Genomic DNA, 12,905 nt, shown 5'->3' on the forward strand with positions numbered 1-12,905 from the left:
ACCCATCCCATCGTGAATAAAATTCAAAATATCAAGCATCATTCATCACTTGGAAATTCAGCAGCTCCTCTTATCCAGCTCTTCTCAATGGCATGGCCTGCCTCTCGTAGAACTCTGAACAGGATACAACTAAATCTCCCAACTTCAAAAAAATCTCATTACAGGTGTATTTTTCACTCCATGTTAACCGTTCTGGGAGTGAAAACTTGGAACTACCTGGCAGAAACAATCAGAACAGAGCCTAGCTACACCTTATTCTGGAAGAAACTGAAAACCCTTCTCTTTGATCCCTGAACTTTAAATGAATCTCTCTTTATACCCTTCCTACTAGTTAATCACTTTCCCTTACTCCTCCCCTTTGCCTCCCTTCCCTTCCCCTGCTCTGCTCTTTTTTCTATCTTCTTCTGTCTGTAAGTCGCCCTGAGCCTGCATAGGTATGCGCGATGCACAAATAGAAGATTAGATTAGAAAAGATCCATTCTAGAACTGGGTAATTTGACATCTCTGTAATTAGTAGCATTCAAAAAGTCATCTAGGTTGGAAAATATGGATTGAGCAAACCTCTCCAACAACTCCAGTTCATCAGGGACACAAACCGTGTTTTAAAGTTCCCATCCCTTAGCATTCAGGATCTGCTGTTGTGCTTGGTTCTCAAGAGATGCTGAGTTACTCAGTTCCAGGATGGAGTTTTTTTTGGCTAGTCCTGGTTTTGAACTTACATCACAAGGCAGTGCGAAATTTGTAAGTGACTGATCCTGCCCATTGAAGTCAGTGCTGTAAGTTCATAATGCACCAGGATGGGGTGTTCAGAAATCCAGGACTACCCTAAAATCTCCAGCCTGGAACTGGGTAACTTGGCATCTCTGACTTAAAGTATACCTAAGAGTCTGGAGTTAGTTGAAATGTTTCTATATGAGATTGTTCACTGCTGAAAGAGAACATCCTGGATGCCTGCAAAAAGGAAAAATATTTGTTTAATTAACTATAATTGTTCTTATAATTCAGAATGTGTCAAGCACTTGTTCTAGTTTCAGCTGGGCCTATCTGGGAGCTGCTTGCTGCTATAGCAGAGCCTAGATGTAGCCAGCTAAATGTCAGAGGATAATATCTGGGGAAAAAGACACAAAATCATAGGGAATATAACTCTGCAATTTTATTATCTATGTGAGAGTATATGGTGCTTTATATTAAAGCTGTAAAATCTTGTCCATATAATGCCTCTTACTGTTCCCTAAAGCACCATTACAGCACTCTCTGTAGCTCCTCCTATTGAGGGATGCTGAGACTGAAGGAGCTGTAAACTAGAATGACACGGGTACAAATTTGTCCCGTCCTCGTAGGAACTCAATTTTCCCATCCCATCACCATGAGTTTTGTCACTGTCCCTTTCGCTGCCTCATTCCTGTCATCTCTGCCTTAACCACACAAGCCTCAGACACTTATGATTTTAAAGTGTTTGAGGCTTGTGCAGATGAGGACGAAGCTTTCAGGAATGGGGCAGGGACAGGAAAAGAACTTGACGGGACGGAAAAAATGAGTTCCCGTGGGGATGGGAAAAATTTGTCCTCGTGTCATTCTCTGCTGTAAACCTCTAAACATCTTCATGATCTTTACTCCTTCATCATTGTATACAGCACCTCTTTGCTGTGAAAGTAAGGTGCCAAAGATCTTATGAGAAGACATCATGGCATTGACACATCTCACTCCAATACCGGTCTTTCTTTGCAGATTAACAGTAAACGTTCCAGCAGCTTTAAACGAGCCATCGCCAATGGGCAAAGGACACTGCCACAAGATGTCTTACTGGATGAGGCTGGCCTTGGTTTCTATAAACGCTTTGTCCGATATGTGGCCTATGAGATTCTGCCCTGTGAAATGGACCGACGCTGGTACTTCTATCAGCACCGCCCATGCCCTCCTCCACTGTTCATGGCTACTGTCACTCTGACCCAGGTATCTCCTTTTCAGGCATGTCCCATGACCTTGCAGATAAATAGCTAATCAAGGAAATGTGCTCTTGCATGCTTGTATAGTTTGGGGCATCTTCATAAAAGCATTTTAAGCTGAAAGTTCAGCTGTTTCTTCACAGAACTTCCATTTCATGTTGAGTAGGGTCTATCATTTATCTCTGTTCCAGAGTTGCCACTGTTCCATAGTGGGAGGGCGCTACCTCAAATCTCCCTTTGTTCTGCATAACTCTCTCAAGTAGAGGCTATTCTATGAAGAGGTACTGTATCTATTTTTAGGCACCAAGAAGGTACTTGCTGATCCCTCTAAGCTGAGCAGGAGTCCTCTACCTACATCCTGCCAGTGGGAGGTGCTGTTTCAATATCACATTTTCAATAGTGAGAGATAGGCAAGCTCTGCAGGATTCCAGGGAACTGGCCTGTCACTAGCTATTGAACACACAGTATTGAAACACCACTCCCTTCTGGCAGCAAAGCAGTTGGAAGACTCCCACTCTGCTTAGAGGGAATACTGGAGGCACCTGTTTGAAGCCTATTCTGTAGAAGAAAGTGTCTACTTTCCTTTATAAAATACTAGCATATCAGAGCAAATAAGTGCATATATTTTAGGCATGACCAATGCTCCCTCTAAGCCAGTGGTCTCAAACTCAAACCCTTTGCAGGGCCACATTTTGGATTTGTAGGTACTTGGAGGGCCTCAGAAAAAATAGTTAATGTCTTATTAAAGAAATGACAATTTTGCATGAGGTAAAACTCTTTATAGTTTATAATTATTTCCGAGTTTGAGACCACTGCTCTAAGCTGAGTGGGAGTCCTCCAACCATATTGGTACCAGTGGGGGATGATGTTTCAATATTATGTTTTCAGTTGCTAGAGACAGGCATGTCCCCTGGAATCCTGCAGAGCTTGCCTGTCCTTTACTATTGAAAATGTAATATTGAAACAGCACCACAACTGGCAAGAATATTGGTGGAGGACTCCCACATAGCTTAGAGGGAACATTGGGCTAGACTTCTTCCACCAGCCATAAACAGGGGTGGGAATCCACGGTCCTCAAGGGCTGCAACTAGTCAGATTTTCAGGATTTCCTCAATGAATATACGTGAGATCTATTTGCATACAATGGAGGCAATGCATGCAAATAGATCTCAAGCATATTGATTGAGGAAATCCTAAAATTCCAACTGGGTTATGGACCTCGAGGACTGAGGTTGCCCACCCCTGTTATAGAATGACTTTCTTATTGGTTTGGTGCTGGCTTGTTCTTGCTATTAAGGATTCTTTCCCGCTGATTTCTGATTCCATTTCTATCTATAGATTATCGTGTTTCTCTGTTATGGAGCCAGAATGAATAAGTGGGTGCTGCAGACATATCATTCTGAATACATGAAGAGTCCATTGGTTTACCACCCTGGGCACAGGGCTCGTGCCTGGAGATTCCTCACCTATATGTTCATGCATGTTGGGTAAGTCTGCAGCTTACTAAAGAATAAGAAAACTTCTGAATGTTGCTCTTGCTCCATGTGGTAGAGGGACTCCCCAAAGCAGGGTGGGGGATCTATTCATGGTACAGTATGTAACTCAGGAGATACTGAACATGCATATTTTCTGGAAGGGTTTACAAAAACCATGGAAAGATCACAATTAACAATGCAACGTGTGCTGAATTATCCTAGGTAAGATATTCTCACATGTAGAATCATTCATTCACTTTCTATTTTTCCCTTCCCCACTCATAAACCACAAGGAATCTTCTCTGTTGGAGGTCGGCATTTTCTTGGCCACCTAAAAAACATCGTAGGTTGTCTCCTGCTTAACCAGTGGCGTAGTAAGGTGGGGTGGGGGAGCGGACCGTCCTGACCGCCATCTTGGTGGGGGCGCCGGCACCTCTCCACCCCCCTCATGCCATGCTCGTGCCCACCCTTCCCTGGTTGCAGGACCAGAAAGTGACATCAGATGGAAAGTCAATATTGGTGCAAGCAGCAGGCCAGAGAAGCTGCTCATGCTGGCAAAGATATAAAAAGGTATAGGGGAAAGGAGGGTGTGAGTGTGGCATGGGGGCACAGAAAGAGCAGGGGGGTGGAGAGAAGGGCATGGGGAGGCCTCCCACCGCCCCAGGTGTCTCCTACCCTCATGACACCACTGTGCTTAAGATTTCCAAGCGGGTTTGTTTTCTCATAGCATGATAAGGGTCAACTTTACTCTTGAATTAGGGTATCTTGCATATAATCCCAGTCTCACAAATTCACTAATAGTGGTCCAAAATGGTATGCACACTACACTGAAAAATGTTTTGAGAAGAGCTTTGGTAATTTTTATGTAACTCTTATGACATCTCTTATGCTATTCCTATAAACTTTTTATGTAATTCCTGAAAACTTATTTGTAATCCGCCTTGAACTGCAAGGTATTGGCGGAATAGAAATCACTAATGTAATGTAATCTAATTTGAAGACTTGAAGACTCTAATTCTAAACCTTATACTCTTAATTATGGTATCCCACAAGGATCCATCTTATCACCATTACTATTCAATATTTTCTTATCTCCTTTACTAACGTTATGTCAATCTATAGGATTTACCACTTTTAGCTATGCAGATGACATACAAATTATTCATCCAATAGATCCAGAAAATAAAGAAGAATTACAACAAATTAATTTAAAACTAGAAAAAGTCCAACAATGGCTTACCTCACACATGTTAGCCCTAAATGTACAAAAGACTAAGGCTTTACTATTCACGTGGAAACAAGGAATTAATCTGTGTGCTCCTTTCATTCTTGACAATATGTCTATTGAGATTGTATCATCTTTAAAAATCCTTGGTGTCACTATTGACAATAACCTTTCCTACCATGATCATATAAATAATACTGTTAAATCATGCTTCTATAGACTTCATTTAATTCGATCACTCTCAAAGTTTTTAGAACCAAAATCTCTAAATATCCTACTTCACTCTTTAATCATTTCTAAACTTGATTATTGCAATTCTCTACTGTTAAATATTACACAAAAAGAAAAGAAACGCTTACAAATTATACAAAACACTGCTTATTTATAAAGGCAAAAAATATGATCATGTCACTCCCTTTCTGATTAAATCTCATTGGCTTCCCATTAATCATCGGATTACTTATAAAATCTTATTATTAACATTCAAAACTCTTGACACTAATGAACCCCAATTTATAAATAAAGTACTTATTCCATATAGTACCTCACGTTCTCTACGATAAAACAACCATAAACTTTTAACGATTCCCTCCTTAAAAGTTATTGGAACCCGCCGACAAGATATGTTCTCTGTATCAGCGCCACAACTTTGGAACTCATTACCATTACAGTTAAGAGATGAAAATAACTTAAGCGATTTTAAAAAGAATTTAAAATGCTTTTTATTCAAGGATGCCTTTAACGTATAAATTACTTCTGAGCTCTCCCTCGTTCTCTTTTTTCTTCTTTTCCATGCTTCTTTTCCTAAATCTTTTTTTTTTCATATGTTGATATCTTTTGCATTATTGTATAAATTTATTAGCTCATTATATATTTGTTATGTAAATTCTTCAATTTTTTTTTTTAATTATATTTATTGTATAAATTGTTAGTTTTATAATATCTTATATGTTATTTCCTATTTTAGTATTATGTTTAATCATATGTTACTTTTATACATTGTAATTCGCTTAGAAATAATTTTAATTAAGCGATTAATCAAATATAAATAAAACTTGAAACTTGATGTATACCCTGGGGGAGAGGAAGACAAAGGAGATTAAGGCATTTAAATTCTTGAAAGAGAGTAAGGAGCAAAGCAACCTTTTTCTTAAAAAGAGAGGTTACAGAGTAGACCTACAGAACTTGGAGTGGAGGACTACCCTAGCGGTTAGCACAGCAGCCTGAGAACCTTGTGACCTGGGTTCAATTCCCACTGCAGCTCTTTATAACTTTGGGCAAGTCACTTAATCCTCTGTTGCCCCAAGTATAAAATAGCTAAACCGCTTTGATTTGTAACCACAGAAAAGTGGTATGTCATTTCCTTAAACCAGAGGGACATCTAATGAAATTGCAAGGTGGGAAAGTTAAAAAGCGACTTGGGAAATGCTTTTTTATGGAGAGGGTGGTGGGATTGAAAACAGTGACAGAATTCAAAGAGGCATAAGATAAACACAGAGGTTCCCTATATGGCATGAGGATAGAATAAAAGTATAGAACATTACCACACAGTAAAACGTAAAATAACTTAGTACTGTAAAAAAAAACAAAAAAAGAGGTGTAGGCGGTCAGGCGTGTACTACACTGGATGTTATAATCATAACCCACACAAATTTGCAGGTAGAGCCCTAACTTCCTTTCTGAGCAGATTGAACGGGCCTTGCTGGTCTTAATCTGCCATCATTAGAAACATAGAAACATAGAAAGATGACGGCAGATAAGGGCCGTAGCCCATCAAGTCTGCCCACACTATTTACCCACCCTCTTAAATCTACTGACCCCCTAAAGAATAATTGTAATTATACTGTCACTCTACTGACCCGCTCATTCAGTCCTAGTGACCCTATCCCTTGTAATTATACTGTCACTCTACTGACCCGCTCATTCAGTCCGAGTGACCCTATCCCTTGGCATGACCTCGTAGGGATCCCACATAGGTATCCCATTTGTTCTTGAAGTCTGAGATGCTGCGTGCCTCGACCACCTGCACTGGAAGCTCGTTCCAATGCTCAATCACTCTCTCCGTGAAGAAGTATTTCCTGGTGTCTCCACGAAACTTCCCTCCCCTGAGCTTGAGCGGATGTCCTCTTGTGGTCGAGGGTCCCCTGAGAAGAAAGATATCATCTTCCACCTCTACCCGTCCCGTGATGTACTTAAATGTCTCAATCATGTCTCCCCTCTCCCTACGCTCCTCGAGAGTGTAGAGCTGCAATTTGCTCAGTCTTTCTTCGTACGGGAGACCCTTTAGCCCCGAGACCATCCTGGTGGCCATCCGCTGAACCGATTCAACTCTGAGCACCTCCTTACGGTAATGTGGCCTCCAGAATTGAACACAGTATTCCAGATGCGGTCTCACCATGGCTCTGTACAGTGGCATCATGACTTCAGGTTTCCTGTTGACGAAGCTTCTCTTGATACAGCCTATCATTTGCCGTGCTTTAGATGAAGCCTTCTCCACTTGAGTGGCTGCTTTCATGTCAGCACTGATGATTACTCCTAAGTCTCGTTCTGCCGTAGTCCTTGCTAAAGTTTCTCCATTCAGGGTGTAAGTTCTGCAAGGATTTCCATTTCCGAGATGCATGACCTTACATTTCTTGGCGTTGAAGCCCAGCTGCCAGATCAAGGACCAACTTTCTAAAGTACGCAGGTCTTGCTCCATAGCATCCTGAAGATTATAGCCGTTTACTACATTGCATAGTTTGGCGTCATCAGCGAATAAGGTTACCTTGCCTTGGAGCCCTTGAGTCAGATCCCTAATGAATATGTTGAAGAGGAGTGGGCCCAGGACCGAACCCTGTGGTACTCCGCTGGTCACCTCTGACATTTTAGAAAGGGTACCGTTGACCACCACCCTCTGAAGTCTGCCACTAAGCCAATCCTTAACCCATGCAGTTAGAGTCTGTCCTAATCCCATAGAATTCATCTTGTTCAGCAGCCTGCGGTGTGGGACGCTGTCAAACGCTTTGCTGAAGTCCAGGTACACGACGTCCAAGGACTCTCCTGAGTCTAGTCTTCTTGTTACCCAGTCAAAGAAGCTTATTAGATTGGACTGGCATGACCTACCCTTGGTGAATCCATGTTGGCTGGGATCCCGGAGATTTCCCTCGTTCAGGATCGTATCTAATTTATACTTAATTAGTGTTTCCATGAGTTTGCACACTATTGAGGTGAGGCTTACCGGTCTATAGTTCGCAGCCTCAGCCTTGCAACCCTTTTTATGTAGAGGAACGACATTGGCTGTTTTCCAGTCCAACGGAACTTTCCCCGTACTTAATGAGAGATTGAAGAGCACCGCCAACGGTTCTGCCAGGACATCTCTCAATTCTCTGAGCACTCTTGGGTGTAAATTGTCCGGTCCCATGGCCTTGTTTACCTTTAGCCTTGCCAGTTCGTTGTAGACGTCCCCAGGAGTGAACTCAACGTTCTGAAACGGGTCATCTACGTCTTGTATTATCATCAACTGTGGTCCGTGTCCCGGTGCTTCGCAGGTGAAGACCGAGCAGAAATATTCATTTAGTAGTTCTGCTTTTTCTGAATCCGCCACCGCGTAGTTTCCGTCCGGTTGTCTAAGGCGTACTATACCGTCTGTGTTCCTTTTCCTATCGCTGATATACCTAAAGAAGGCTTTGTCCCCTTTTTTAATGTTTTTTGCCAGAGTTTCCTCCACTCGACGTTTGGCCTCCCTAACTGCTGTTTTGACCGCTGCCGATCTGGTTTTATATTCTACTTTAGTTTCTCTTCTCTGGGTGCGTTTGTAGGAAAGAAATGCTTTTTTCTTCTCCTTAATGAGGAGTGAGATCTCTTCAGTGAACCATTGGGGTTTGTTGTTTCTTTGCCGTTTATCTTCTGATTTTATGTAGCGATTAGTTGCTTCGTGTATGGATGATTTCAGGTACGACCACATAGTTTCCACATTGCCGGTCTCTTCTTGGTCCTGTAGCGTCTGATGAACATGATCTCCCATACGTGCGAAGTCGGCGCCCCGAAAGTTGAGCACCTTTGTTTTTGTGATTGATTTAGGGGATCCTTTCCCAATGTTGAACCATACCATGTTATGGTCGCTGGAGGCTAGCGTATCTCCCACCGAGACCTCTGAGATGCTTTCCCCGTTTGTGAGCACCAGGTCCAGGATCGTCTGGGCCCTAGTGGGCTCCGTTACCATCTGTCTGAGATGTACTCCTTTTATGGAGTTCAGAAGCCTCCTGCTGCTGCTGGTTGCTGCTGATAATGTGTTCCAGTCTGCGTCAGGCATATTGAAGTCCCCTAGCAGCACAGTGTCACCCCGTAGAGTTATATTCTCTATGTCTTCAATTAGTTCTGCGTCCATGTTTTCCGGTTGTCTTGGAGGTCTGTATACCACACCAAGATACAGGCATTTTTTACTACCTCGTGCCAGGTTAACCCAGAGGGACTCCCCGGTATACTTAACATCAGTGATCCTGGTAGTTTTGATGTCTTCCTTAATGTATAGTGCTACCCCTCCACCTAACCTGCCCTCTCTGTCCTGACGAAGTAGATTGTACCCCGGTATAGCCATATCCCACCCATGTGCGTCAGTGAACCAAGTCTCGGATATTGCCACCACGTCCAGGTTGGCATCCCTTATTTCAGTTTCTAGTTCTAGAATTTTATTGCCTAAACTGTGTGCATTAACATACATGGCCCTCCACACTTTGTGTTTGCTGAGTCCCTGTAAGGCTATTCCTGACCGAGTCTGTGTGGCTCCAAGAGAACTGTTTGCATATTGGGTCCTTACCTCGGAATCTGAGTGTTGACTCGTCCCATCAGGATAGTTCCTTTCCACCCCAGTATATGAGTAGGTCCCCTCCCCCAACTTACCTAGTTTAAAGCCCTGCGAAGTAGGCGGGCTAGTCGGTGTCCGAAGACGTTCTTACCTCTGCTGGTTAAATGGAGTCCGTCTGGTCCCTGTAGTCCTTGCAGCGCCTCTCTATGATCCAGGAATCCGAAGTTCATATCTCGACACCATCCTCGTAGCCATTCGTTCGTTCTCAGGATGCATTCATCTCTGGCTCTTCCCTTGCCTCTAACTGGTAGGATTGATGAGAAGACTACCTGCGCACTTGTCTGCTTCAGCCTCTCACCCAAGGCTCCGAAGTCTCTGGCGATGGTTTCTGGGGTGTTCCTGGCAGTGTCATTCGTACCTATATGGATAAGAAGCATAGGAAAATGGTCATGAGGTGTAAGTAATTTCCCTAGGCTGGTGGTGATGTCCCGTATTTTGGCACCAGGCAGACAGCAAACCTCTCTTGATTGTGCATCCGGTCTGCAGATTGGTCCCTCGGTGCCCCTCAGCATGGAGTCCCCGATGACTATAACTCTGCGCTTCTTCCGTTGTGGAGGAGGAGGAAGTCGGTCAGCAGATGGGGTTGCGTGTTGGGCCTGTTCTTCGAGTTCTTCGTGCTGGGCCTGCTCCTGTACCTTGTCGGCAGCTTCTTCCTGAAGAATCTGGAATCTATTCTTCAGGACGAGATGAGGGGTTGATGTAGGGTCGGCCTGTTGGGGAGAAAAAGAAGAGGATGAAGAGATTGAAAAAAGGAGGGGGGATCTTCTATGTTTACCTGTGGAAGAGGTCACCAACTGCCAGGTGTCATTGCCGCCAGCCCTTTCCTGTAACCCAAATGTTGGCTTCAAACTGATGATTTGGGTGTCTCAAGGATGGACTTGTCGTGGGTCTGCTCTGTAATTTGGGACAACTCCTGAACGGCTCCGTCGATGTAGGCCTCATCCTCTCGGATGCTTCTCAGGCGAACCACCTCCTCCCTGAGGCTCCGCAGTTCTTGCATGAGGGCTCCATCCGGCTGAGCAGCCTCCTCTGTCTGCGTGGAGACTGTAGTGTAGTGTCGGGGGATGGATTCGGTCTGCACGGAGACCTCTGTCCACCGCCCTGAGTCCTCCTCCCTTCGTTCGCCGTCCATGATCTCCTCCAGGGTCCCCATGGTGACTGGAATGCTGGATGTGGTTGTACCCTTGGCGCTTCTAGTCCTCCCTGCCAATGTTCTTTGCACTGTGCCACAGCACTTTCTTCTGGGTATAATATGTACAGATTGGGGTGGTCTTGGAAGTCCTTTTTAATCTCAGACAACTAGATCTGATCTTTGCATGTCCTGGTACTTGATGATCTAGAGATGGGAATAACTAGCGAGGTAATTAAATTTGTTTTGTCACAAAGTTGTTAAATTGCAAGAGGATTGTGAAAAATTGCAAGAGGGCCTTGCAAGACTGGGAGACTGGGCATCAAAACTATAGCTATGTGATGCAAGGTTCCACATTAGGATGCACTGCCCTGGACAGGGATCTAGGTGCCATTGCTGATTACAGTTGAAACCCTTTGCTCAGTGTGTAGCAGCGGCTTAGAAAGCAAATCAGATGTTAAGAATTATCAGAAAAGGAATGGAAAATGAGAATGCTTTTGTATGGCTCTGTGGTGTGACCACACCTCGGATACTGTATGTAATTCTGGTCACATCTCAAAAAAAGTACAGCGGAATTAGAAAAGTACAGAGAAGGGTGACGAAATGATGAAGAGGATGGGACGACTTATTCCCTATGAGGAAAGGCTAAAATGGCTAGGGCTCTTCAGCTTGGAGAAGAGAGAGCTCAGGGGAGATACGAGTGTAATAGAGGCCTCTAAAATACTGAGTGAATGTGAATTGCCTGTTTACTCTTTCCAAAAATACTAGAACTAGGGGACATGCGATAAAGCCACTAAGTAGTAAATTTAAAACAAACTAGAGAAAATATTTCTTCACTCAACTTGTAATTAAACTCTACAATTTGTTGCCAGAAAATTTGGTGAAAGCAATTAACTTAGCAGGGTTTAAAAAATGTTTGGATAATTTCCTAAAAGTCCATAAAAATCCACTGCTTGTTTCTAGCATAAACAACATAAAATCTGTTGGGGTTTTTTTTCTTTTTGGATCTTGCCAGGTACTTGTGACCTGGATTGGCCACTGATGGAAAAAGGATACTGGACTCGATGGACCTTCGGTCTGTCCCAGTATGGCAACTCTTATATTCTTATGATCTTCTGTCTCTCCACTCATATTACCAATACTTCTATTAGCAAAGATATTCTAATGTTTTTTCTGTTTACCACCATATCTGGTTTCTGACACTGAAAATGTTATCTGTTGGTATGGGAACACAATTTCTTCATCCTGTGCTGTTGTGTCAGGGTTATGATCCTAATGTTTTTCTAGTACAGTGATGATATGTTTGCGTTTTCCAGCGGATGAATCATTGCTACCTTACTGTGTCTTTTCGAGATCAGCCGTGGTTCTGTGAAGCAGAATCTACATTTATTTGGAGGGATTTTCCCCCTCAATTTGCTCTATTCTGGCTGTAAACCAGGTTGTGCCTAATCCAGTGTCCTGTGCAGCGGTTATTAATTCTTCATGGTTTAAGTTTATGTTTGCTTTTTTTTAAGCTATTCCCATGTCAAGTCTTTCTCTATGTGCAGCTATTGAAAGAATTCTGTGTTTCTCACCATAGTTTCTCCTGATCTAGAGTATTTCAGTTATTTTGCATATTTTCTGCTTCTTTATCTAAGCTCTGGATGCCACTTATTTCGTTGTTGGGGTTTTTTTTTTTTGGTTTTTTTTTCAGAAGTTTGATGACATTGTCTGTAGTTGTTTAGTGTTGAAACAGTTTATTAAATTTTCCGTTCAATAGTTTTTTATTGAGTATTTTTAGAAAATATTTTTAGAAAATTCCAATAAACAGAAATACATGCAAAGAACAAAATACAGCAAAGAACAATATCCCCCTCCACCCCCCACCCCCGCCCTTACCCAACTACCGCTCTTCCAGAACAGGCAACCCAGTACCTGCAACCCTACCACAACACAAAGGCTTGGAGATCTGTGTTCTGATAATTCCCGAACCACAACCAAACATAACCAAGTTACATACCCCCTGACCACCACAGTACACTAGCAATAGCAGTAGCAACCCACCCACCCCAACCCCCCTACCCTTCCCATTCCAACTGGCCACCACAATCCAAAAAAAAAATATATATATATATATCTCATCCCAGAAGATCACATGGTGCAAAAGAAAGCCACTACACTCTATTATTATCTTCTCCTCACCAACCTTGTAGTTGTTTAATGTAATACGCTAACACCTTCTAAATGTTAGGTACTGATGATGTAATTAAGTAGTTGTATATATGTAATCTGTTCTAGAGAATGACAC

General features: G+C 42.9%; 1 protein-coding gene across 1 annotated transcript in view; it reads left to right on the plus strand.

The window, feature by feature from the left end:
• RHBDL1 (rhomboid like 1) overlaps positions 1 to 12,905 on the plus strand; it is an 81,893-nt gene that overhangs the window by 17,548 nt on the left and 51,440 nt on the right. The window contains exons 3-4 of the mRNA XM_033914800.1: positions 1,729 to 1,953; positions 3,285 to 3,433. Coding sequence (XP_033770691.1) covers positions 1,729 to 1,953; positions 3,285 to 3,433 — 374 coding nt within the window. The remainder of the gene's footprint in view (positions 1 to 1,728; positions 1,954 to 3,284; positions 3,434 to 12,905) is intronic.

Source organism: Geotrypetes seraphini, chromosome 11 (genome assembly GCF_902459505.1).
Source record: "Geotrypetes seraphini chromosome 11, aGeoSer1.1, whole genome shotgun sequence".
Taxonomy (NCBI): Eukaryota; Metazoa; Chordata; class Amphibia; order Gymnophiona; family Dermophiidae; genus Geotrypetes; species Geotrypetes seraphini.